We start from the raw sequence: 26746 nt of genomic DNA on the forward strand, positions 1-26746 counted from the left end.
TGGGACTACAGGCACCTGCCACCATACCCAGTTAATTTTTGTGTTTTTAGTAGAGATGGGGTTTTACCATGTTGGCCAGGCTGGTCACAAACTCCTGACCTGGTGATCTGCTTGCCTTGGCCTCCCAAAGTTAATTTTTGTATTTTTAGGAGAGACAGGGTTTCACCATATTGGCCAGGCTGATCTCGAACTCATGGTTCACCTCGGCCTCCCCAAAGTGCTGGGATTACAGGCGTGAGCCACCACGCCCAGCCCAAATACTTTTTTTAAAAAAGGCTGCTGGAAACCCATAATAACCCAATACTTACATCCTTTTGTGTTACTTCACCATGGCTTTTTCTACATCTCCACTTCAGCCTTCTAGAGCCCACTGGATCAGCCCATGTATAAAACACTGCTTTTCCAGGAGGGAGGGAATCTTCTATTTCACTGAGAGAACTGACATAAGTCGCAAAAATATGCATTAAATTAAATGCAAGTACATTAATAGATTTTTAAAAACCTAAAATAATACTTCATTAATTCTTAGTTCACTAATTGAGATCTGTGATAGTTTTGATTAAAACAAGGCTGAAATTTTTACCTTATACAATTAAAAAAGGGTTCACTAATGAATATTTCTCATTATTTTCCCACTTAGAAAATACATGTTCTACTTAGGAAATAAAGGTCTTCAAGTCTTTAAAACTGTTTTGTCAATTTTTTAATACCAATTAATTATGGAAAATTTTTTCCAACTACTTTACTCTATTTATACCAATTCTAAGAGAATTTAATTGGTAACTCTTTCCTAAGTCTTACTAGAGCAAAAACAAAGTAACTAAATTAGTCTTTAAAATCACAAAACGTGAAACACACATCTAAGAAATTCAACTGACTCAAAAAAGATGCTCAGAAAGAAAAAAAAATTACAAAAGTTATACACCAAACAAGTAATAAAATACAGCTCTTTTGAGCAGAAGAAGGAATTAAATCTGCAGATTAAAAGACTTCACTGGGCCAGGCACAGTGGCTCACGCCTGTAATCCCACCGTTTTGGGAGGCTGAGGCGGGCAGATCACAAGGTCAGGAGATTGAGACCATCCTGGCTAACACGGTGAAACCCCGTCTCTACTAAAAATAGAAAAAATTAGCCGGGTGTGGTGGCGGGCACCTGTAGTCCCAGATACTCGGGAGGCTGACGCAGGAGAATGGTGTGAAACCAGAAGGCAGAGCTTGCAGTGAGCCGAGATGGCGCCACTGCACTCCAGCCTGGGCAACAGAGTGAGACTCCGTCTCAGAAAAAAAAAAAAAAAAAGACTTCACTGGGTATCAGACATTAATGAAAACAGTATCATTCTAGACATATATTTGTAAGAAAATGGGGGAAAAAAAACTCTAACACATATCTAAGAAAATCACAGTCACTCGCAAGAAAATAAAAATGCTCCTCTCACAGTTCAATGACGTTTAATGTCAAAAAACAATGGCACACTATCTACACAATTTTGAGGAAAATGTTATCACTTAAAATTTTATGTCAAATTGTCATAAATTTGTAAGAATAAGACATTTCAAACAAGCAATAGCATAACACTACCCACAAATCTTTACTAAAAAAAAAAAACTCAAGACTTTTTCCAACCAAGCTAGAGACAAACTCAAAATAACATTTTAACAACTAGGATACAGAAATATTGAAGAACCCATAGTGAACAACTAAACCAGTTTAAGAAAGTCTTTTTTTGTTAAAACATTAAAATCAATGCAAATACCAAAAGGGCCTTGAATCAAATAATACATATTTTGAAAAGCTAACCATTTTATATTAATCTGGTTGAAAAAATCCCAAATTACATTCACAAGAAAGTAAGAATTTGGAAAGAGGTTGAAGAAAAGGTAAAAAAGCATTACAATTTTTTATGGCTAAGCTAGTAGATACTGTTTCAATCTTAAAATTGATTTTAAATGTATCAAAACCTTCAATAACAAAAAAGGAATTATCCATAACTGAAACAGAATACGTATTTTCAAAAAAATCATTAGAAGAAAATATACTACAAAAAATATGGTAAGGAATTATAAATTAGTTTTTACAATGATTACAAATGGGTTGAAGATCATTATTAGAAGATAAACTGAGCTGGGCATGGTGGCTCATGCCTGTAATCCCAGCACTTTGGGAGGTCGCGGCAGGCGGATCATCTGAGGTCAGGTGTTCGAGACCAGCCAGCCAACACGGCGAAACCCTGTCTCTACTATAAATACGAAAATTAGCCAGGCACAGTGGCGCACACCTGTAATCCCAGCTACTTAGGAGGCTGAGGCAGTAGAATTGCTCAAACCTGGGAGGCAGAGGTTTCAGTGAGCTGAGATCACACCTCTGCATTCCAGACTGGGCGAAAGCGCAAAATTCCATCTCAGAAAACAAACAAACAAAAAAAGAAGATAAACTGATTCTAAAATTATAAAAGTTGAAATAAAAATTCTGAACAATTAAGTATTATTTAACTGTAGAGCATCTAAATGATGGAATATCATTCATTCAGTAAAAATCATGCTTTGCAGCCTACTTGAAGGTGGAGAGTAAAAGGAGGCTGAGAATCGAAAAACTACCTATTGGGTACCATGCTTATTACCTGGGTAACGAAACAATCTGTATACCAAAACCCCGTGACATGCAATTTACCCACGTAACAAACCTGCACATATGTCCCCTGAACCTATAATAAAAGTTAGAAAGAAAAAAAAATTGTGCTTTGAAACAAATTTATATGCTCACAATAGCTGTCAAATATGAGAGATACATAAGGAAGGAAGAAAGGGAGGGAGGGAGAGAACAAAGGAGGAAGGAAAGGAGAGGAAAAGGAATGAACCAAAATGTTGACAGTATTAGGATTTCAGGGATTAAATGGTCCTCTTTCACATTTTTTTCTCTAGTATTTTTTTAAATAGTAATTTAACAACTATTACTTTTACATGCAGGAAATAATATCTATATTTTTTAAAAAGCCAAGAGACAGAAATGTGGAGGAGAAAACAAAATCACAGTCTTCATTTCTCCATGAAAAAAAAAATCAAATGTAAATGTGTTGATTAGCAAATAAATTTGGTTTAAAAATACTTAAAACTGCTTTTAATTCACACAAATTTTAATCTGTTTAATTCATTGCAGAGTATTCCTTATGCAAAAATGTACTGGGCTATCTAGGACAGGCAATGAAAATCCCAATAAAGGGAAACTAACCATAGTTTAGTAGACTATTAACTATCTGTGTGTACACATCTCAAACTCACAAGAAAATAACACAATGTGATGAATGCTGTAATCTACAAATGTAAAGGTGCTATCAAAAACTGGGGTACTTAGATTAAGGTGGCAAGGGAAGGGATCACATAGAATGGCATTTTTCGTGTTTTTTTTTTTTTTTAAGTTCCAGAATACGTGCACAGAACGTGCAGGCTTGTTACATAGGTAAATGTATTCCATGGTGGTTTGCTGCACCTACCAACCCATCACCTAGGTATTAAGCCCCACACGCATTAGCTATTTATCCTGATGCTCTCCCTCCTGCCGTGACCCCAACAGGCCCCAGTGTGTGTTGTTCCCCTCCCTGTGTCCATGTGTTCTCATTGTTCAGCTCCCACTTATAAGTGGGAATGGTTTTCTGTTCTTGTTGCTGAGGATAATGGCTTCTAGCTCCATCCATATCCCTGCAAAGGAATAATCTCGTTCCTTTTTATGGCTGCATAGTATCCATGGTGTATATGTACAACATTTTCCTTATCCAGTCTATCAGTGATGGGCATTTGGGTTGATTCTGTGTCTTTGCTATTGTGAATAGTGCTGCAAGGAACATGTGCGTGCATCTATCTTTATAAGAGAATGATTTCTATTCCTTTGAGTACATACCCAGTAATGGGACTGACTGCTGGGTCAAATGGTATTTCGGATTCTAGGTCTTTGAGGAATCACCACACTGTCGTCCACAATGGTTGAACTAATTTACATTTCCAGCAACAGTGTAAAAGCGTTCCTATTTCTCCACAGCCTTGCCATCATCTGTTGTTTCTTGACTTTTAAATAATTACAGAATGGCATTTTTCTAGCTGAAAGAAACACCTATTCAGGTAAAAACCTATGGAAAGACCTAGAGCACTGAGGAAACAAAAACTTCACTTTGTATAGGGTAAGATTTAGGCCACAGAAAGACAAATTTTTAGAAAGGCAGCCTAGAAGTATATTTTTAAAGAAATGGGTAAAAAAAGAAAAATCTGAAAGAGAGATATGATTATATTTCTTATTTTAGAAAATTCATTCTAGTAGAAAGTGGGAGATTTACTAGAGATAAGACTAGATATATAGAGATAGATCAAAAATCTACTCAAATATAGCTGGGTATGGTGGCACATGCCTGTAAACCCAGCTACTTGGGAGGCTGAGGCACGAAAACCAGTTGAGCCAGAAGGTGGAGGTTCCAGTGAGCCTGGATCACACCACTGCACTCCAGCCTGGGCAATAGACTGAGACAGTGTCTTAAACCAAAACAAAACACAAAACACTACTCAAATAAAACAAAACAAAACAATACACAAAAAATCTACTCAAATACATAAGAAATGGAGGGTTACTGAACTAGGATAATGACAGGGGAGATTACATAAGAAGGGAATATTTATTTAAAAGTTAAAGTTTAACAAACAAATGGAAACACATCTCATGCTCATGGAGGGGTAGACTCAATATTGTGAAAATGACCATACTGCCATAAGCAATCTACAGATTCAATGCAATTCCCATCAAAATACCATCATCATTCTTCACAGAACTAGAAAAAAAATCCTAAAATTCATATGGAACCATAAAAGGAGCCCTCACAACCAAAGCAGTACTAAGCAAAAAGGACAAACCTGGGGGCATCACATTATACGACTTCAAAGTATACTACAATGCCTATAGTCACCAAAACAGCATGGTACTGCTATAAAAACAGGCATGTAGACCAACGGAACAGAATAGAGAAACCAGAAATAAAGTTAAATACTTAGAGCCAATTATCTTCAACAAAACAAACAAAAACACAAAGTAGGGAAAGGACACCCTATTATAGTGAAGGGACTAGATGTGAAGGGACCAGTCTGGTCAGGGCCTAAGATAGAGTTGACTTAATAGTTTACAGACAAGGCTCGTTCTTCATTCTTGTTTTTTTAGTTCTTTTGTTTCCAGATTCTTTTGTCCAGTCTTCTTTCTGGTACCTTGACTATCTCCTACTCTGGGAGATCATCAAGTGCTAGGATCGTGGGCAAGCCACATGTAGAAGAATAAAATTGGATTCTCATCTCTCACCTTATACAAAAATCAACTCAAGATGGATCAAAGACTTAAATGTAGGACCTGAAACCATAAAAATTCCAGAAGATAATTTTGGAAAAACTCTTCTAGACATTGGCTTTGGCAAAGAGTTCATGACCAAGAACCCAAAAGCAAATGCAACAAAATAAAAATAGATGGGACCTAATTAAACTAAAAACCTTCTGCACAGCAAAAAAAATAATCAGCAGAGTAAAGAGACAACCCACAGCATAGGAGAATATCTGCAAACTATGCATCTGACAAAGGACTAATATCCAGAATCTATAAGGATCTCAAACAAATCAGCAAGGAAAAAAAAAAAAACACACACACACAATAATCCCAGCAAAAAGTGGGCTAAGGTCATGAATAGACAATTCTCTAAAGAAGATACACAAATGGCCAACAAACATATATAAAAAAGCTCAGCATCACTAATTATGAGGGAAATGCAAATTAAAACCACAATGAGATACCACCTTACTCCTGCAAGAATGATCATAATTAAAAAAAAAAAAATAGATGTTGACATGGATGTGGTGAAAAGGGAACACTTTCACACTGCTGGTGGGAAGGTAAACTAGCACAACCACTATGAAAAACAGTATGGAGATTCCTTAAAAAACTAAAAGTAGAACTACCATTTGATCCAGCAATCCCAGTACTGGGTATCCACTCAAAGGAAAAGAAGTTATTATACTAAAAAGACACTTGCACACACATGGTTAGAAACAATTTATCATTTTTATAACGTGGATAATTAAGAAAACAGGCATTCCTCTTTCTTAACATCTTAAATAGATGAGAGAATGCTACCCAAAACGACTTTTAGGTACTTGCTAGTCCAGCCCTGTGGTCTTTACGCAATGTCTGTTTGATTTTAATCAATGATAAGAAGTTGTACAGTTAGCAGTGGAAAGAAAGTGTAAGTGCAATGATAAATATGTGCTTGTTGAAAAGTAACAGGTGAAAATACAGAAAGAAAGCAAACAAACTAAATTCAAGACAACCTGGAACTACTAAGTACAGGATCAGAAACTTGCATAAGCTGTAGTAGCACTAAGAAGATATGATATCACAGCAAATTAAAATGAATGATGTTTAAGAGTAGTCCTAAACCACGAAGATTCAATTATAGCCTTTAAGGAAGCAGTCCTTTCCCCCAGACACCTCAACAAGAAGGTACCTACTGTTTGAAAAAAAAAAATCTGAAATTTTACATATTTATACTATATGTAAAATTCAGACACAACAAACTCTGACAGTCCTCATCAGAGTCAACAATGAACAAGCTTTTGCCACACTTGCTTCACCTCTTCCATTTTTCTTTCTTTGAAGCATTTCAAAATAAACTGTAGACATCAAGTCAGTTTTACCCCTACATACTTCAAATACCTTTTTTAATGGAACATCGTTTTATATAGCTACAATACTATTATCAGTGTTTATATTCTTAAGAAATTATCATAAAAACCATGCCTCATCATCTAGACTTACACCATCAAGAGTTACTGTATTTGTGATAATCTTACCTTTGATTGTATTGAACAAGTTCATTCTTTGTGTGATTTATTAAGAGGAATGTAGCTGCTCCATCATGATAATCTAAAAATGTAATAACTGTAGAATGCTCAGCCAAATTCACTTCTGCTATAATACCTCCAAGCTAGAAGAAAGAAAAAGAAAACATTTTTAACATAATCATTTTCCCAAGAATATTAACTAATAACATCTAAGAACAGACTACTCATAACTTGATAATTTAATTTTTGGGATGACTGAGAAAACAATTCAGAATTTTGTATTGCATTTCTGGAAATCTATAATCTCAATCACTGTATTACAGACAGATGACATTCCAGATGTGGTATATTCTAGTATTCCAGGCATTCCAACTAACTTTTTATATAACAATTAAATTATCTTAGATCTCGGTTTCCTTTTACAAAAAGAAATGTTTGTTCATTTTTGGGGAAAGAGGAAAAATCAACAGAAGTAATTATTTGATACAAAAAAATAAATAAAATACCTGTCAGTATATTTTAGCTTTTCTAATGATATATGCCAAAAACACATACCACACACACACAAAAACAAACAAACAAACAAACAAACAAAACCACTTACCTCGTTATCCAGACGCAATAGAATACAATTTTCTTGCTTGTTAAAATATATCCTTTTGGGAGGATCTTCACTCCCTTCAACTTGAATAAGAAGTTTACTAGAAGCATCCTCAGGCCAAAAGGGGATACACTAAAATATACATTATATATGTTTATAAAAATAAACAGATTTCACCATAAATACACAAATCATCTTAATATTCCCATCAGAGTACACTTAAACTTTAAAAAATCTCTTTTAACGCTGCTCTAGTTATTGGGTTGCTTAAACAGCTGTAAACTTTCAACTTGAAGATGGGTTGTCACTTGTCAGCACTATGCACTCAAGAAGCAGTGGATAGCAAATTGAAGAACTATGGTAAGTGAACTGCTGGCGAGAAGAGACTTTAATGTGGTCATGATCTTACGGAGAAGGGTTGAAAAATCAGCAAGAAACCTGAGCTGAGAACTGGGACACAGATCAGGTTTAAAACAAGTGTATATTCAGTTACTAAAAATCAAAATCAGGTATGAACGTTGGAAATTAGGCAGAAGTCAAAGTACACAAAAATGGTAAGTCAGAACATATATTAAATCTAGCATCTGGTTGTCAAATAAGGGTAAAAAAGTAAAAGTAGTATTCAAAGTTCAGAGTAGGAAGGAAGTTCGGAATTTTACGAAATAACTTCAACATGAGTGATCTGGAAACCAAACTAAAAGAACAGGAGATAGTCAAGGTACCAGAAAGAAGACTGGACAAAAGAATCTAGAAATTGAGCTAAAAGAACAAGAATGAAGAACAGCCTTGTCTGTAAGCTATTAAGTCAACTCCTGACCAGACTGATCCTTTCATATATTTCAGTGAGACTGCTCATGTGTGATACCTGATCATCATTACATGACTTGAGGACAATGTAGCAGAACCTGGTTGTTATAGCTAAGTATCTTAGCTTGTTAAAGACAGTTTTATTCAACCATAAAATGGAATTAATGGAACGAGATATGAGACATGCTTAGGAATATAACCTGACTGTGCACAGCCAGGGCACTGCAGTCTTAAGGATTCAAGCAACCCTGTCCCAAAGCTTTTACCCATGTCTGCATGCCTAGCCCAGGCACTTCATTTGGAGGCTCTTTATGAGAGCTTTGCGGCAGAGGCCTTCCTTGGGAGCTCCTGCAGGACCTCTTTATCAGGGAGACAGGTAGAGCCTGAGCTGAGAACTGGGACACAGATGATCAGTTTAAAACAAGGGTATGGTCACTTCACAAAAAGTGAAGATACTTTTTGTCTACTCTCAGTGCTCATTCCTAGCTCCTCCCCTTTGTCCTACTCCATTCCCCAGGTCCATAAAACTGCTGGACACTGTTCAAGGTTTCATAGACAGTGAGACAAGCCCCATGTCTTGTGCTGATCCACTTGACCCTTGTCCAATGCCATTCCAGAATAGGTGGTAACTGTGCTTTCTCTGATTTGGCCTCCTGCTTACACAGGTTGAGTATCCCCTGTTTGAGATGCTTGGTACCAGAAGTGTTTCAGATTCTGGACTTCTTTTGGATTTTGGAATATTTGCATATATATAATGAGATATCTTGGGGATGGTACCTAAGTCTAAACATAAAATTCATTTATGTTTCACATTCACCTTATACACATAGCCCAAAAGTAATTTTATACTATATTTAAATAATTTTGTGCATGAAACAAAGTTTGTACATATTGTACCATCAGAAAGAGAATGTGTCACTATCTTAACCACCCATGTTGACAATCTATGGCTGTGTGGCATCACCATCATTCCTGACTCTCAATTTGTGTTACCAATAAACAATCATTTTCTTACACTTACTCACACATAAGTACCTAACAGTTAAAAAAAAATGACAGTTAAGAAAGTGAAAAAAATAAAGTGTCAGGTGTAGAATTTTTCACTTGTGGCATCATGTTGGCACTTGGAAAGTTCTGGATTTTGGAATATTTCGAACTTTGGAGCATTTTTGATTTCATATTTTCAGATTAAGGATGCTCAATCTTTACTATCACAGTACGTGATTAAAGGTTTGACTGTTACTTTCATTGTGGCTTGTCTTAATCAGCTACTCCAACACCTGGCAGCTCAGCTCTCTCCTCCTCAGCTGAGCTCTTGACAATTGCTAACTTTCTCATTTCCTCGAAGTCATTGTTCAAATGTGACTCCAATGAGTCCCATCCTAACCACCTTATATAAAATTAGAGACCACCCCTGGCTCTCGAACTCTTAATATCCCTTATCCTACATTAGACTTTCCCACATTAGACTTGTCACTTTGAAACATACTATATACTAATTGATTATGGTATTATTAATGTTTCCCCCTTACACCCACTGAAATGTAAACTACATAAAGATGGGAACTTGTGCCTTTAAATAGTATATTGCAAGTCACATAAAAATAAACAATATTTGTTGAAAGAATGAATAGACTTGAAAAAAGGTGAAATTTCTGGGAATAAGAACTATAATTATTCAAATACTCAGCTGAAGACTTACATAGTAGTTCAGACACAGCAAAAGTAAAAAAAATTGAAAGATGTATATGTAGAACTTACCGAGAATGAAGCAAAGAGAGTTGGAAAATATAAAAGAGCTATTAAGAGACATGGAGGATAGAGTATGAAAGTCCAACATGTCTGATTTAAAGGCTTAGATGGAAAAAATGGAAGAACGGAGGAGAGGCAATATTTAAAGAGACAGTAGTAGCAAATTTTACAGAAAGCATGAAATACTTTAATCCACAGATCTAGGAGTAAAGCACCTCAAGCAGGGTAAATAAAAGGAAACCACATATAGACATATAGCAGCGTGACCGCAGAACATCAAAGACAAAGAGAAGAAAGACTGTGAAGGCAGCCAGAGAGATAGATCGATTGATCGATCGATCTATCTATCTATCTATCTATCTATCTATCTATCTATCTATCTATTTTCTCCTCTTCTCTTCTTCTCTCTTTCTTTTGCAATTGCAAGATTTAATAGAATGAAAACAGAGCTCCCATAAAATGGGAGGGGACCCAAAGGGGGTTGCCATTGCCCCATGGAACGCCTGGGTTTATATCCCGATCACTGTCCCTCTCGCTGTGCTCCAGCCAGAGAGATTTTTCTAGAGACACTGATGGTATTTACCTTCAAAACCAGCCCTAAAGGAAATGCTAAAGAATATACTTCAAGAATAATCCCAAAAAGGATGGTTTTATATGCAAAAAGGAATAATGAATAGAAACAGCAACACTTCTCTAATCCTAACTTTTAGAATAAAAGTTCTTCAAAAATAAAATATTCCATCAACCTCTGTCAGTCATTCAGAAAACTCTTATCCAAAGGTTTAATGATGGCACAGAATCAACATTTCTTCTAAGTTACTACTCTCCTCAAGTAACTAGAGAAGAGTCTGGCTTAACCTACTCTCTGAAGGCATTCCTAATAGCTTCCTAGAGAGAATAAATAATTTCCATCTCTTTGATGCATTTACACCTTATCTAGTCTTTGGCTGCTGTATTTAACCAAAGTGGTTAGTAATTGTTAAACGTCTACCTCCCTTAACAAGCTGGGCATTCCTAGTTATCTAATTATTAAAAATTGAACCTTGCCATCTATCTAGAGCCAGGTACAAATATTCAATGAAGATTTATGAAACTAAAACAACATTGGAGTAACAGGAGAGTTAAAACATTACATGGTGACTTTAGGTATCTAACATTAAGGAGAAAATAGAATCCAAAGAGGTATATTTCTGAAATTCATCTACCCACCTGCTCCAAATCAAGAGAGAGCCATTTATCAGTTCCTTCTTCAGCCACTGATATACGGTATTTGCTTTTGTTTTTAATCATATAAAAAGGGGTAAATGTCACAATTCTAGTAATGTTAAAACTGCTCAGGTCTATAGTGACACCAACCTAAGAAAAATAAAATTAACAGCTCAAAAACTGTTATGTATCATAACATCCTTATAAAATTTAATTAAGTAGTTAATAAAACATTTACAATAAACAGTTTCTTGATAAGCACAGAATGAACTCACTTGATAGTCCATTTTCAGGCCTTTACATTTAACAGCTCCATGACTACCAACAGTATCAATTGAAAACTGATCGGACAATTCACTATCAGTTACCATAAGTTGAACCTAGGAAAAAATATTTCAAATACATCACAATTTAGGTACCCTTAAAAATTCCTGCTTAAACTGATAATAATTAGTTTTTAGCATAAACAAAATATTACATTGTTAATGCACTAAACCTTTATAATACTAAATTCCAATCTTTTTGGCCTCAAATATTTAACAAGTTATTTCTATCCAAGTTTCATAATATTTATTCCTCAGAACTTTAAAACTAAAAATCGACAAGCAGATAAAGACAAGGGAAAAACAGAATAAACAATGCATACCTTATTGTTATTAAAAAAGTGATTTGGCTGAAAAGAAAAGAGAACTGGCTTTTTATAATTAGGTGGATGCTTTCGATGAATTCCGTCTGCTTTGTACTGTAACATGCGACCAGTTTTGTTGACCATCCAATAAGGACTATGAAATGCCACAACTGTCTGACCAGTATTATAAGTCATATGGACAGCAATATCTAAATCAGTCTTTTCCATTTCTGTAATACAGGTAAAATTGACAAAACTAATGTCTTGCTGATTAGGCTTTATGTGATATTCACTTTTCCAATCGTGATTGAGATAGTCAAGTAATTTTAAACGTAGCCTGGCTTTATCCAACTGTACAGTACAAATCTGGGCTGAATGTCCTTCACTTAGAGTAAAAACTGAATTTTCAATTCCCTGTAATAAAAAAAAAAAATTTAAATGTTGCAGAATAATATGCCTCAAAATTCTATTTATTTATTCCAAATGCTGCACAAAATGCTTCTGAAGCACCTATCAGAACAAGTCAGAAGACTTACATTCAAGTTCTAACTTTGTCAACTGTGTAAATCTCTACACAGGATTTAATCTGAGATTTGAGCTACTGTATTTGTAAAATGTTCTAAATGACTTACTTCAAAGGACAAACTGTGAAGATTAGATTAAATAACATAATGGGAAACTCCCCTGGAAATTATAAACATAAAACACTACAATTGGTAAAACAACAACAAAAAGACAATCTTAACCACTAGTGATTTTTGTTTTGAAAACAACAAAACAATGTAAAATGTGGGCAAAAACTGATGGTAATCCAAAATAAGCAATCCCTACTACCTCCACAATCCCTCATCACCCATTTCCAATCACTGTTTATATTATTACATCATATGTATCTCTCTAAGCTGCTCATTTCCCTCGACCCACCCTTCTATTATCTTAGTTCATGTCACTATATGACCTCTTAGTTTAAGAGTCTCCTAACCGCTCTTGTCCCCTCTAGTCCCTTCCCCATACCATGGCTCAATTGTCTTTCTAAAGACTGATCATATCCTTTGGAAACTGCCAGACAGAATGTGATCACTAAAAGCATCCAATTAAAAGTTCTAGGAGAATAGAAACATAAATTGACGGTATATCTGAATATCTCACTAGTTTTTCCAGCATCTCCATCTTGTTCTCTTCCTATTATTATAATATAGGAATCTCTTCATCTCATGATTTTAAATTAATTAAAGCAAAAGTAAGGAGTTCTTGATTTTTTACAAGTTAAATAATATTCCACAAAATAACAATGGTGGTGGTAGTGCTAGAGTGATAAATAAATGGCAACCCTTGTCTGTCAGGCACTGTACCAAATCTTTTACATATACAATCTAATTTGATTTCCCCCATGCCTTAACCAAGCAAATTTTATTATTCTCATTTTATAGACTACAACAAAAGATTTACAAAAGCAATAAAGCCCGCTTAAGAACATACAGCTAGCAAGTGACAGAGCTAGGATGCAATTTCAAATCTGACAGCAAAGTACAAATTCTTAACCATCATGATAATTTGTTACTCAATATGGAAATACACATTTAACACCATAAATATGTTAACTTTTTCCTCCAAAAGAGACATGTATCAGAAAAGCGTAAACTGCTGGGTGTACTGGCTCGCGCCTGTAATTCCAGCACTTTGGGAGGCCAAAGCGGGAGGATCACTTGAGCCCAAGTGCTCCAGACAAGCCACAGTGAGTCCCTGCCCCTACAAAATTAAAAATCAAAAAAAGTTATCCAGGTATGGCATGCATCTGTAGTCCCAGCTACTCGGGGGGCTGAGGAGGAAGGATCACGTGAGCCTAGAAGTTTGAGGCTACAGTGAGCTATGCACTCCAGTCTGAGCAACAGAGAGAAAGCAAAAAGTTTGTTTTTTTAAAAAGCAAACAAATGGTAATTCTAAAGGTAAAATAAACCTATAATAGAGGACAATAAAGAACTACTTTCTTCCATTTGATAAGCCTCGCAAATGAAATATTCACATAAAACTTTAAGATGTACGGATTCCTATAACAACAGGAAGAAACCACACCATCTGTTAAAACAGAGTATGTAAGAAAAAAAGCAACTTTACCAAGTATATAATCTTTTAAGAAAATCAGCGCTAAAAGAATACAATATAATGTAGCAGGCTTTTTTTGTCACTGAAGTCTAGTTCTTAACTGTTATTTCAATAATAATTCTCATACTTGTTGCAAAAGAATATCTGCATTACCTGTTCTTTACTAGTATTCTAGTATTCTAATTTTTATTAGATCTTTAAAATAGTTTTTATTGTTCTTAATCTTAAAAAACTGAAACTACAAAATCAAAAACAGGAAAGCACTAAAACAATTTGCCGATACCTCTATATAATAAGCAATTTTGTAAGGAAGAAGATTTCGGAGCAGGATAGGTGGCCACAAATGCATTATGTATGGTAAATCCCAACCATCTTCTGAATACACTGATAGAGACGTTAAATTATCTTTTTCTGGAACAATATTAATGAGAAATGATTTCTTGGAAGGGTTTTGAGATCTACATTTCTTCTTTAGAAGAGCACCATCATTTTTCACAATCTCTTCAAAGTCAATTCCTTCACACATTTGATAGTCCTCATCTTCTGGCTTCAGAAAAAGGAATGATCTGCATGAGATTAAATGATACAGTTTAAAATGCTTTAAAGGAAAACATATTAAAGTATATAATTACACCTTTAGAATAACAAACTTACCTCCTTTCACAATATTGTAATAAATTTTTATATTTTCATATACCTTTTAGATATAAGTAAGATAGATAAATAGATATCACCTTAACTTTCTGGAAGCTCATCAAGTTGTTTGACTTTTAAGAGGAGAATATTTTTCTTACAAACTTACTATCTTAAAAGTACACTTATAAGATAAATGGTTTCATATAAAAATACATAAATCGTATCAGTTATATATGCAAAGCAAACCACATAGAATCATCTGTGACTTGTACATATAACTGCAAGAATTTGGCTTTTCTGGATATGTGGGCCTAAAAGGAAATAAATGCCATGACTAAATTCATAAACTAAAAAAATTACTATTGAAAAAATAATCACAAGCTTTCCAACATTAATCAAATGAAAGTTTTCAATCGATATTTAACTTTATTAAAATGTGGGCCATAGATGCAGAAGAGTGTTTTTCTTTTTTGTTTTTTTGTTTTTTTTTACAGCAGTATGATATTGTACTTTTTTTTTTTTTCTGCTTTAGCATTTTTTTTTTTTTTAATTATACTTTAGGTTCTGGGATACATGTGCAGAACGTGCAGGTTTGTTACAGAGGCATACACATGCCACAGTGGTTTGCTGCACCCATCAACTGATCATCTACATTAAGTATTTCTCCTAATGCTCTCCCTCCCCTTGCTCCCCAACTCCCAACAGGCCCCAGTGAGTGATGTTCTCCTCCCTGTGTCCATGAGTTCTCATTGTTCAACTCCCACTTATGATTGAGGACATGCGGTGTTTGGTTTTTTTGTTCCTGTGTTAGTTTGCTGAGAATGATGGTTTCCAGCTTCACTCGTGTCCCTACAAAGGACATGAACTCACTCTATTTTATGGCTGCACAGTATTTCATGCTGTATACGTGCCACATTTTCTTTATCCAGTCTATCATTGATGGGCCTTTGGGTTGGTTCCAAGTCTTTGCTACTGGGAACAGTACTGCAATAAACATATGTGTGTATCTGTCTTTATAGTAGAATGATTTATTGTAGTTCTTTGGTATATAGCCAGTAATGGGATTGCTGGGTCAAATGGTATTTCTGGTTCTAGATCCTTGACGAATCACCACACCGTCTTCCATAATGGTTGAACTAATTTATACTCCCACCAACAGTGTAAAAGCATTCCTATTTCTCCACATCCTCTTCAGCATCTGTTGTGTCCTGACTTTTTAAAGATTACCATTCTAATTGGCATGAGATGGTATCTCATTGTTGTTTTGATTTGCATTTCTCTAATCACCAGTAATGATGAGCTTTTTGCACACGTTTGTTGGCCGCATAAATGTCTTCTTCTGAGAATCGTCTGTTCATATCCTTCACCCACTTTTTGATGGGGTTGCTTTTTTCTTATAAATTTTTTTCAGTTCTTTGTAGATTCTGGATATTAGTCCTTTGTCAGATGGAGAGACTGCAAAAATTTCCCCCCTTTCTGTAGGTTGCCCGTTCACTCTGATGGTAGTTTCTTTTGCTGAGCAGAAGCTCTTTAGTTTAATTAGATCCCATTTGTCAATTTTGGCTTTTGTTGTCATTGCAGAAGAGTGGTTTAAGAAAATGATGACAAAATTATTGGTTGTCACATAGTTAATCTTTATATTTGAATATTACATTGTTTACATTTCAGCAATATTTTATACTTAATAATTTTTGAACCAACACTGTAGCCAAGAATAAACATTTCAGAAATATTTTTATGTTTGTAAAAATTATTAGCTATAATTATGACACTGTCCTTTATAGATGAACAACAGTCAACACTATCTCCAACCCTGATTATTTTCCTAAGTTCTACTCCTAAAATGTTAAATATCTATGATGTATTTCTGTAATAATTTCTGATGGCACCTTAAATTTGCTAGACTGAACACTGAACCACTCTACCCACTTTTCTGCATGTCCTTTTTCAGTGACTTCCAGCTACTGGCACCCTGGACTTTGACACAATATTAGACTTCCTTCTTCCCTGACTGAAGTATATAAATTATTTGTCAAAAGAGTTAACAGATATAGCCTATTCTACTTCTACTTCCTTCTATAATTTTCATTCTATTTTCCACTCTTACTCCTAACACTTAAAGGTAAAACCTTATTTTTTTCCAAATTAAACTAATGGTAATACACTTACCCAGTTTATCAAAACATTTATTGGACCTATCATGTACCAACAAGGCAAAATTGAAAACAAACAAATGAGTAAGATCATAATCAGGTGGGAAATGTAATGTTAAAAGATAACTACTGCATTGTGATAGGTACCAAAACACATGTATAGAGTAGACTGAGGGCAGAGTGGTTGGCTCTTTCCAGACAGACTGCAAGGTGTTTGCAGAAGTGACAATTTTCCCAAAAAGGGTGTTCTGAAGAGAAGATCTGAGTAAGAGAAATATAAAAGGTCAAAGGAAAGTTCAAGGAATGAATGAAGAAAACAGGAAAGAAAGATAATCAATGACAGGAGGTTTTAAATGAGAAGATAGAGTGAATGGTCTTGAAACAGAACATCAAATGATCTGAGACAAGAAGAAAAAAACAGATCAAACTAATAGACGGAGATAAAATTTATAAAAATGGAGCAAGAAAATGAGAGAGCAACCATCTAACTGTGAACTTAAATTATCTTTCAAATTTTATCTTCCAACATGTACTCTACATTCCAATGAATTCCCAACTATTCCTTATAACACTATGCTTTCATGCTTCCTTCTCTTTGTTCATGCACACCTTCCTCTTAGCCTTTTCCATCTAATCTCCATATTACTATATTACATGTTACTGTACTTCATGTATCTTGCCCAGGAGTCAGTCATTAATCCCTTTTATGTTTTCCATAGTTTTTGGCAACTGTAACACTTTCTATAACTCTCCAAAACCCACTGTTTCCTACTTCATACATTTATGTAATATATCCATCTTTTGATGGCAAAAGTCACATGCAATTCTTCTTGGTATTGAGTGTCTCATCCACAGAAAACCTTGATAAATATTTGTTAAATTAATAAAAGAATCAGTATATTTAAATTCTGTTTACATATTTTAATAAAATATAAATTGTTTTCCTATATTTATCTGCATCTATACTTATCTGTAACATTAATCTAAGAATAGAAACAGAATAGAGAAAGATAACTGTTTGTTAAGACCTCACATCTTAAATATACGTGCACCTACACTGAAGTACTAGATTAAAAGAATACCTAGATCGTGAGTTTGAGACCAGCCTGACCAAAATGGAGAAATCCCGTCTCTGCTAAAAATACAAAATTAGCTGCGCATGGTGGTGCATGCCTGTAATCCCAGCTACTTAGGAGGCTGAGGCAGGAGAATCACTTGAATCTGGGAGCTGAGATCCCACCATTGCACTCCAGCCTGGGCAACAAGAGCGAAACTCTATTTCAAAAAAAAAAAAAAATGCCCAATGAAAAATCCAAGCTGGTTAGTCACTAATAGTTCTAGTTAAGATGAAGTACTTAATCAGTAACAATTCTCATTAAGATGAATTAATCACTACTAATTCTCATTAAGATAGATTAACTATCATGTAACAAATTAACATTCAGCCTTGGAAAAAAGTATAAAGGTACTGTTTCCTCTACTACGGAGAGAGACACAAAATATATACCAGAAATGTATTAAAAAGTAGAGTATCATTAACTTTTATTATCCAAGAAGAAAATGAAAGTTCTTCACAGAAATTTTTAAATATATCTTACATGCCATATTTAATCTAGTCTTGTAACCCACCCCAAATCATCTCTAGAGCAAGATCAGATATTGTAAATGACTATTTTGTTGTTCTCTCAACAATACAATTCTTTCCCTCAGCAAGTCTGAACTAAGCAATAAAACACTCATTAGATTTAGCAGGTCGATCTATGTGAAAATACGTGCCTAAAACTGCTAGACCGTCTTCAGAACATTGAGGATCCCATTCTGAACTTCTGGACAAGGGAACAGGTAAGCACTGTTTGCAGTTCTGCCTCTATCCTTCTGTAGCATTGAGGTAAGTATCTATTTCTAGTGTGTATTCTAAAATGGTATTTAAACAAACTACAATGCTTAATTCTGAGGAAAGTTTTATTCTCCAATAGGGTTAAATTTCCATATAAGAGATTATATTCAATTCCAGATTACATATCTTGACTAATATTTACTTGTTATGATATAAATCTATAAGACTAGCTCATATTTTGTTATAATTTTAATATTTTCTTAAAACATATCTTGTATCAAATTTAATTACTTTAAAAATTTAAAATTAATGTAGTATATACTTCTATTTACAACTCCATCCCTGAACAATGAACAAATATGAAAAGGATACAATATTCTGTTTACTAAAAGAATGTCAAAAAAATTGTATTATAAAACCTTTGAGAAGTAAAATTTACTTCATAATAGTATAAATTCAGAAACCATCAGGCATCATCTATTAGACATTTTAAAAACTCTTAATCATATGACTATGCTTATGATGCTTATATTGCAACAAAAATATATTTAAGAGAAAAGTATATATAATGTGCTTGCTATAAGTTATTACAATAAATTAAATAATACTTCTTTTTTAAGATCTAAGTGCACAGAAACCTACGTGAGTTAGATGAGCTATTAGCAGGATGGATTTGATCAAAGTTATCCATGTGAAATCAGAAACTAAAAAGTCTACAAGAGATCTCAGAGTAAATAAAATGATAAAGAAAAAATACCGGTAAGATCCTAATGGTATGTTGAATTCATTTTCAGGTGAGGCAGTTCCCAATAAGGTATCCCCTTCGTAAACAGACAGTGGGACTGAAAAATGATTTCTTATCTGGGAAAGAAAAACAAATAATATTTAGTATCATTAATCTAAGAATCTACAGATGTGTAAAAAACAAGTCCATGTAAATACCTTAACAAAGGAACTATCAGGCAATATTCATCTTGCTTATGTAAATTAGAAAAGAAACAAACATATTATTTATCCTAAAATATACAAGAAAAATTTCTCCAGTTTTATATAAAAAGAACCTCAAAAACAGACTTTAAGCATCCTACAGGGGAATAAGATAATATCTCCTTCACTTTAGGATAGAGACTAATTTGTTTAGAGATATGTTTTTGTTTAGACAAAAATAGTAGAAAAAAATTCATAGAAAAAAATCAAAATTTTAAATATTTGTATGGTAAAAGTGACAATCTACAGGCTGGTAAATATCTGTAATATACTTGACAAAGGGTTTATAACCACTACATACTCAAAAATCCTAAAAATCATTAAGAAAGTTGCAATCAAGAGGAAAACAGGAACAGAATGTAAACAGGTGATTCACAAAATGGAAAAACTGACCAATAAAGAGGAAAAGATACTTGACATTACTAGTAATCAAGAAAATACAAATTACATTCATAGAATATCTTTTAATACCAACAAACTGCAAAAATATCAGAAGTATGGTAATATCAACAGTTGAAAATGATGTGAACAGGAACTCATATACACTAGTGGTAGAATGTAAATTGATAAAATAACTCTGAAGAATAATTTGACAAAAACTTAGTAAAAATGAAAATGTACTTTCTTCTTAGCAATTCTGCTCCTAGTGCCATACCTAGAGAAATGTTTACACATGTGTATTCATTTATTGTTTACTACACTCACTCAAGACACCGATGTTCACTACACCACTGATTTTATTATAAAAAAATGAAAATGAAAACAATCTCAACAATGGAAAAATAAGAAAATTTTCTTCAAATTGATATAATCATGTAACATCATTAAAATAATGACCTATGTATCAGTATATGGTTACACTTCAAATATTTGAATGAAAACAGAACATAGCATAACAAGGTGAACAGTGTAACATTTCTGTAAGACACTAAAAACACAAGTATGTACTTTCTGGACAGGAAGTAGTTTTTAAAATATAGTACTAGAAATATACACAACATATCACCAAATTGATATTGCCTCAAGGAAGAAGGAAGGAGGGAATGTGGACTAAGGAGGGAAACCAAACAGTTGGCTTCAACTTCATGCATTTTTTTTTAAATTTAAGGGAACCATTTTTAAACTTCAATATTTTTAAAACTCCATGGTGTGGATGGAGACATCTGTATTATAATAAACTTCAAAGTCCACTATCAAACCAATAACCAACATCCAGAGCATTCCACAACAGACATTAACTGTAAGTTTTCCAACATATTTTCTGATTATAAATATAATTCCAAATAAATTTCACATTCAACTTATCACTGATGTAAATGGAGCCTATTAAGAAACACATGCTTCTAAATGGTGCCTGTTTGGAATGTGAAGTTACTTACCAAAGTCTGATATTGCTTCCTTTGTTTTCCCTTTCAGATTTAGTGTGGAAAAAGTTGGCTGGAAGCTGAGAATAAACTAGCAGTTGAAATTTCAAGGGAAGATCAAAGGTCTGGAAAACGGAATGAGCATAAGCTTGAAAAGTCTAAGGGAGCAGAGGAAAAGGGAACATCCGTCTGTATAAAAGTGGGTGGGCACAGTGGCTCACACCTATTATAATTCCAGCACTTTGGGTGGCTGAGGCAGGAGGATCACTTGACCTCAGGAGTTCGAGACCAGTCTAGGCAATATGGTGAGACCCTGTCTCTACAAAATATTGAAAAATTAGCCAGGTATGGTGGTATACACATGTAGTCCGAGCTACTGGAGAGGCTGAGGTGAGAGGATTATTGAGCCTGGGAAGTCAAGGTTGCAGTGAGCATTGATCATGCCACTGCACTCCTGGGCGATTAAGACCCTGTCTCTCAAAAATTACAAAGATAAGAAAGAAACAAAAGCATGTTGCAGGTAAGCTATCTTGCTGGAACAATTCCTAAAGTTTATGATTATGCAACAGCAATATGATAGCAGAATGAACATAGATGTTAAAGTGAAACAAACCTGAGATAAATACTGGCAGTGCTAATTACTAGCTGTGTAACTGTGGGCAAATTTTATTTTGAATAATACCATTTCTCCTATCAAAAGTAGTAAATTCATATATACGCATACCTTGTTTTATATGTTTTGCTTTATTGTGCATTGCAGATATTTCAGTTTTTACAAATTAAAGGTTTATGGCAATCCTGTATCAAGCAAGTCTATTGGTGCCATTTTTCTAACAACATGTGCTCACGTAGTGCCTCGGGGTCATATTCTGGTAACTCTCACGATATTTCAATCTTTTCGTTATAATTATATGTGCTATAATTAATAAATGTGTGTGTTCTGACTGCTCCACAAATTGGACATTTTCCCCACTTTCTCCCTCTTCTTCAGACTTCTCTATTCTCTGAGACACAATACTATTGAAAATAGGACAATTAATAACCCTCCAATGACCTCTTTCAAATGAAAAGAAGGGGCACATGTCTCTCACTTTTAAATCAAAAGCAAAAGCTAGAAATGATTAATGTTAAAGAGAAGTGCATGTCAAAACCAGAGATGGGCTAAAAGGTAAGCCTCTTGCATCAAACAGCCAAGTTGTGAATGCAAAGGAAAAGTTTTTGAAGAAAATTAAAAGTCCTAACCCAGTGAACACGCAAATGACAAGAAAGTGAAACAGCCTTATTGCTAACAGGAAGAATATTCTAGTGGTCTGAATATGACATGATTTGACTACGTCCCCCACCCAAATCTCATCTTGAATTGTAATCCCCATAACCCATGTGTCAAGGGAGGAATCAGGTGGAGGTAACTGGATCATGGGGACAGTTTCCCCATGCTGTTCTCATGATGGTGAATGAGTTCTCACGAGATCTGATGGTCTTATAAGTGTGTGGTAGTTCTTCCTGCATTCACTTCTCTTTCCTGCTGCCTTGTGAAGAAGGTGCCTTGCTTTCCATTTGCTTTCTGCCATGATTATAAGTTTCCTGAGGTCTCCCCAGCCATGCTGCACTATGAGACAATTAAACCTCTTTCCTTTATAAATTACTAAGTCCTGGGCAGTTCTTTACAGCAGTATGAAAACAGCCTAATACAGGATAGAAGATCAAACCAGCTGCAACATTCCCCTAAGAAAGGCCCTAACTCTCTTCAATCGTATGAAGGCTAAGAGATGTGAGGAAGTAGCAGAAAAAAAGTTGGAAGCAGAGGTTTGTTCACGAGGTTTAAGGGAAGAAACCACCTGCATAACATACAAGTGCAAAGTGAAGCGGCAAGTGGCTGCAGCAAGTTATCCAGAAGGTCTAGCTAAGATCACTGATGAAGATGGCTACACTAAACAACAGATTTCCAAACTAGACAAAACACCCTTCTATTGGAAGAACACGACATTTAAGACTTTCATAGCTAGAGAAGAGAAGCCAATGCTTAGCTTCAAAGCTTCGAAGGACAGTCTGAATCTCTTGTTAAAGGGATAATGAAGCAAGTGACCTGAAGTTACGCCAATGTTCATTTACCATTATGAAAATCCTAGGGCCTTTAAGAATATGCTAACTCTACTCTGTGCTCTATACATGGAAAAACAAAGCCTGAATTTGAAAGCACATCTGTTTACAGCATGGTTTACTGAATTTTTAAAGCCCACTACTGAGACCTATTCTCAGGAAAAAAAATCCTTTCAAAATGCTATTGCTCATTGGCTATGCACATTGTCACTCGAGTTCTGATGGAGATGTACAGGAGATCAATGCTGCTTTCATGCCTGCTAACACAACATCTATTCTGTAGCAAATGGATCAAGGAGTAATTTCAACTTCTTAATATTATATGTAATATTGTATATTTGACTTAAATAATATTAGTCTCATTATTTAAGAAATACATTTTTTAAGGCAACAGCTCCCATAGACAATGATTCCTCTGATGGATCCAGGCAAAGTAAATTGAAAATCTTCTGGAAAGGATTCATCATCCAGATGCCATTAATAACATTTGTGATTCATGAGAGGAGGTCAAAATAACAACATTACCAGCTGTTTCCAACCCTCATGGATGACTTTGAGGAATTCAGGACTTCAATGGAGCAAGTCACTGCAGATATGGTAGACATAGCAAGAGAACTAGAATTAGAATTGGGGCCTGAAGAGGTGACTGAATTGTTGCAACTTTCTTTAGAGAGAAAAGTATGAAGAGTATCTCATCCAGTGAGTAGCAAAAAATGGTATCTCATTCAGTGAGTAGCAAAAAATGGTCAGGCAAAAATGTATTATTCTGATTAATATATACATAGTAATCAGAAAACTTCCAAATACTCATATTTATCTTTGGAATAGATAATAACAAATTGTTTAGTAAAACAATTTTCTCATAATCTTTCTATATCTTACCAAATTCTACTTTAAAAACATCATAGCAGCATATGAAACATGAGAACTAAGAATTTGATAAATGAATAATCTTAACTGTACTCTATTTTTAATTCTAGAAAAACTATTTGCTCTATACATTTGAAGCAACAGAAATATGTCTATACAAAGTACCTGTAAGAAATTCAAAATTCACGTTCAACTATTTAACTAAATGGCAAAATAATCAACAGTAATGAGTGCGGCTGTTAGTCACCTTTTAAAATAGTTACCTAAATAAAAAGTGAAAGAGAAGGGATATCTGTTTTCAGCCATGCTAGAATAACAGGGACCAGATATAGCTTCCCACCCTAATCAACTAAAAAGCAGGAAAACAAACAACAAACATCAAACCACAGTTTCAGATAAGGCACAATAGGCAGCACAAGGGAAAAACAAAAACAAAACCGAAAAAGCTACAGAAGCTATGACTACCCAGCTTGCTGTCTGGAGAGTGAGTTTCTAGTCTGCTGTGTGAGAAGCAGGCAGCCAAGTTGAAGAGACAAGATCTGAAAATCTGGGGAAGCCAATGTGACTGAAATTCACAGCATATTGTACTGGAGGGGAGAGACCTGCATGGAGAGGCAAAAGCTGTACAGATAGAATTCTGGAAAACTGAGTGTCCCCTTCACGTCAAAACTTCAGCTGAGTCATGACCAGGACATGTGCAGATTATCTACGGCTCAGTAAAGATCCGCCTAAAAGAAACAGGAAGAACAAAGTCTGGTTCTGATATATACAGTAGTTTTAGGTAACCAATAAAAAATTATCAGGTACATTAAAGGAATGAAAAAAATACCATAATGAAAAGAAACATCAATAAAATGAAATAAACCTAAAATGACACGTAATAGAATTGGCAGACAAGGACATTAAAACATTTATTAAAATTATATCCAATATCACTAAAAAGTCAGAAGACTAAGTATGTTAAAAAGAGACACTGGAAAATAAAAAACCAAAAAAATTCATAGTTCTATTGAGAAAAATATATCAGATGGCGTCAACAGCAGATTGGCCACTGAAAAAGAAAAGAGAAACTGAAGACTTAACAAGAGAAACTATCAAAAAAGAAATGGGTAAAAAGCTGAAAGGAAAAACAAACAGAGCATTACTGAGCTGTGGGGCAAGTTCAAACACCCTAATATATACCTAACTGGAACCTAAAGGAGAGAAGAGAGGGCGAAAACAGAAAAAATTTTAGAAACAGTGGCAAAAAGTTTTCTAAAGTTGATCAAAACTATAAATCCATGATTTTAAGGTCAGTAAACCCCAAATACAAGGAACATGAAGAAAACTACACTAAGATTCATCATAACCAAATTGCTTAAAACCAATGATAAAGAAAAAAGAAATCTCAAAAGCAGCTAAAGAAAAGGTTGACACATTTTGTAGAAGAGCAAATACAGGAAAAAAAGCAGACTTCTGATCAGAAACAATGCAATACAGTAGACAGCAGAACAACATTTTTAAAGTATGGGGAAAAAACCCTGCCAATCTAGATCTCTAGGCCCAGTGAAAATATCTGTAACACATATATGTGAAATAAAAACTGAAAGAATTCATTATTAGCATTACTGAAAGAAGAAAAAGTGATAATAAATATCAAATACAGTTTGTATTTTAAACCAATTTAAAACATAATTCATTAAAGAAAAATAGTAACTTGTATTATGGGATTTTGGCTAACATACATAGACACGAAAATGTATGAACATAATTATACAAATGTGGGAGATGAGAAGTGGAAGTATACTGGTTTAAAGTTGTGATTCTGTATGTGAAGCGGCAAAATACTACTTGAAGGTAGACTAATACAATATGTACGTAATAAAGCCCTAAAGTAACAACAACAACAACAACAAAGGCAAGGAAGTATAAAGAGATACAGCCAATAACCAACAAGGAAATAAAATGAATTCATAACAAAAATGCTCAATTAATTAAAAAAAAAAAAGAGAAAGAGAAAACAAAAGGAAGATGGATGTAAAGAACAAATGAGACAAATAGAAAAAAAAAATAGCAAGTTTAAGCCCAGCCATATCAATAACAACTTTTAAATATAAGTGGTTTAATTATCCTTGTTAAAAGGCACAGATTTTCAGATTAAGTTAAATAAAAAAACAAAACAAAACAAAACAAAACATAAGGTCCAACTACGTGGTGCCTACAGAAACCCCACGTTAAACACACTTTAATACACAGGTCCCCAGCCCTTCACCCATGGGCTGGTACCAGTCTGTGGCCTGTTAGGAAGTGGGCTGCATGGCAGGAAGTAAGCAGCAGGCTTGAGAGCATTACCGCCTGAGCTCTGCCTCCTGTCAGATCAGCCACAGCATTAGATTCTCATAGGAGGGTGAACCCTATTGTGAACTGTGCGTGCACGGGATCTAGGTTATATGCTCCTCACGAGAATTTAACTAATGCCTGATGATCTGAGGTTAAATCCAGTACTGTGAGTGCTTGCCTGATTTTTGTTTCTTACGGTGTTTTTTTTTGTGTAGATAGTTGTTAACTTGGTGTCCCTGCAGGGGACAGGGACACATATGGGTGGAGCTTTCTGTTCTTGAGAAAGGAATCCTGAGACCATATGCCCCAGCCCCCAATCTGTGGAAAAACTGTCTTCCATGAAACAGGCCCCTGGTGTCAAAAAGGTTGGGGACTGCTGCTTTAATGAGTTAAAAAGTTAAACAATGAGAGGCGGAGCAAGATGGGGGAATAGGTGTGGTGGTGTGCATCTACAGTCCTAGCTGCTCGGGAGGCTGAGATAGGAGAATTGCTTAAACCCAGGAGAATGTGGCTCCAGTGAGCCATGAT

At 34.8% G+C, this 26746-nt stretch overlaps 1 protein-coding gene across 4 annotated transcripts in view; it reads right to left on the reverse strand.

Moving 5' to 3' along the window:
- Positions 1 to 26746, reverse strand: part of VPS13A (vacuolar protein sorting 13 homolog A (S. cerevisiae)) — a 256563-nt gene that overhangs the window by 66555 nt on the left and 163262 nt on the right. For all 4 annotated transcript variants that reach the window (XM_011984082.1, XM_011984081.1, XM_011984083.1 and 1 more), the window contains 8 exons: positions 19336 to 19439; positions 14236 to 14518; positions 11868 to 12263; positions 11497 to 11601; positions 11225 to 11371; positions 7460 to 7588; positions 6865 to 6998; positions 309 to 438 (listed from right to left, as the gene is read on the reverse strand). In XM_011984082.1, coding sequence (XP_011839472.1) covers positions 309 to 438; positions 6865 to 6998; positions 7460 to 7588; positions 11225 to 11371; positions 11497 to 11601; positions 11868 to 12263; positions 14236 to 14518; positions 19336 to 19439 — 1428 coding nt within the window. The remainder of the gene's footprint in view (positions 1 to 308; positions 439 to 6864; positions 6999 to 7459; positions 7589 to 11224; positions 11372 to 11496; positions 11602 to 11867; positions 12264 to 14235; positions 14519 to 19335; positions 19440 to 26746) is intronic.

Source organism: Mandrillus leucophaeus, unplaced genomic scaffold, assembly GCF_000951045.1.
Source record: "Mandrillus leucophaeus isolate KB7577 unplaced genomic scaffold, Mleu.le_1.0 Scaffold260, whole genome shotgun sequence".
Lineage (NCBI taxonomy): Eukaryota > Metazoa > Chordata > Mammalia > Primates > Cercopithecidae > Mandrillus > Mandrillus leucophaeus.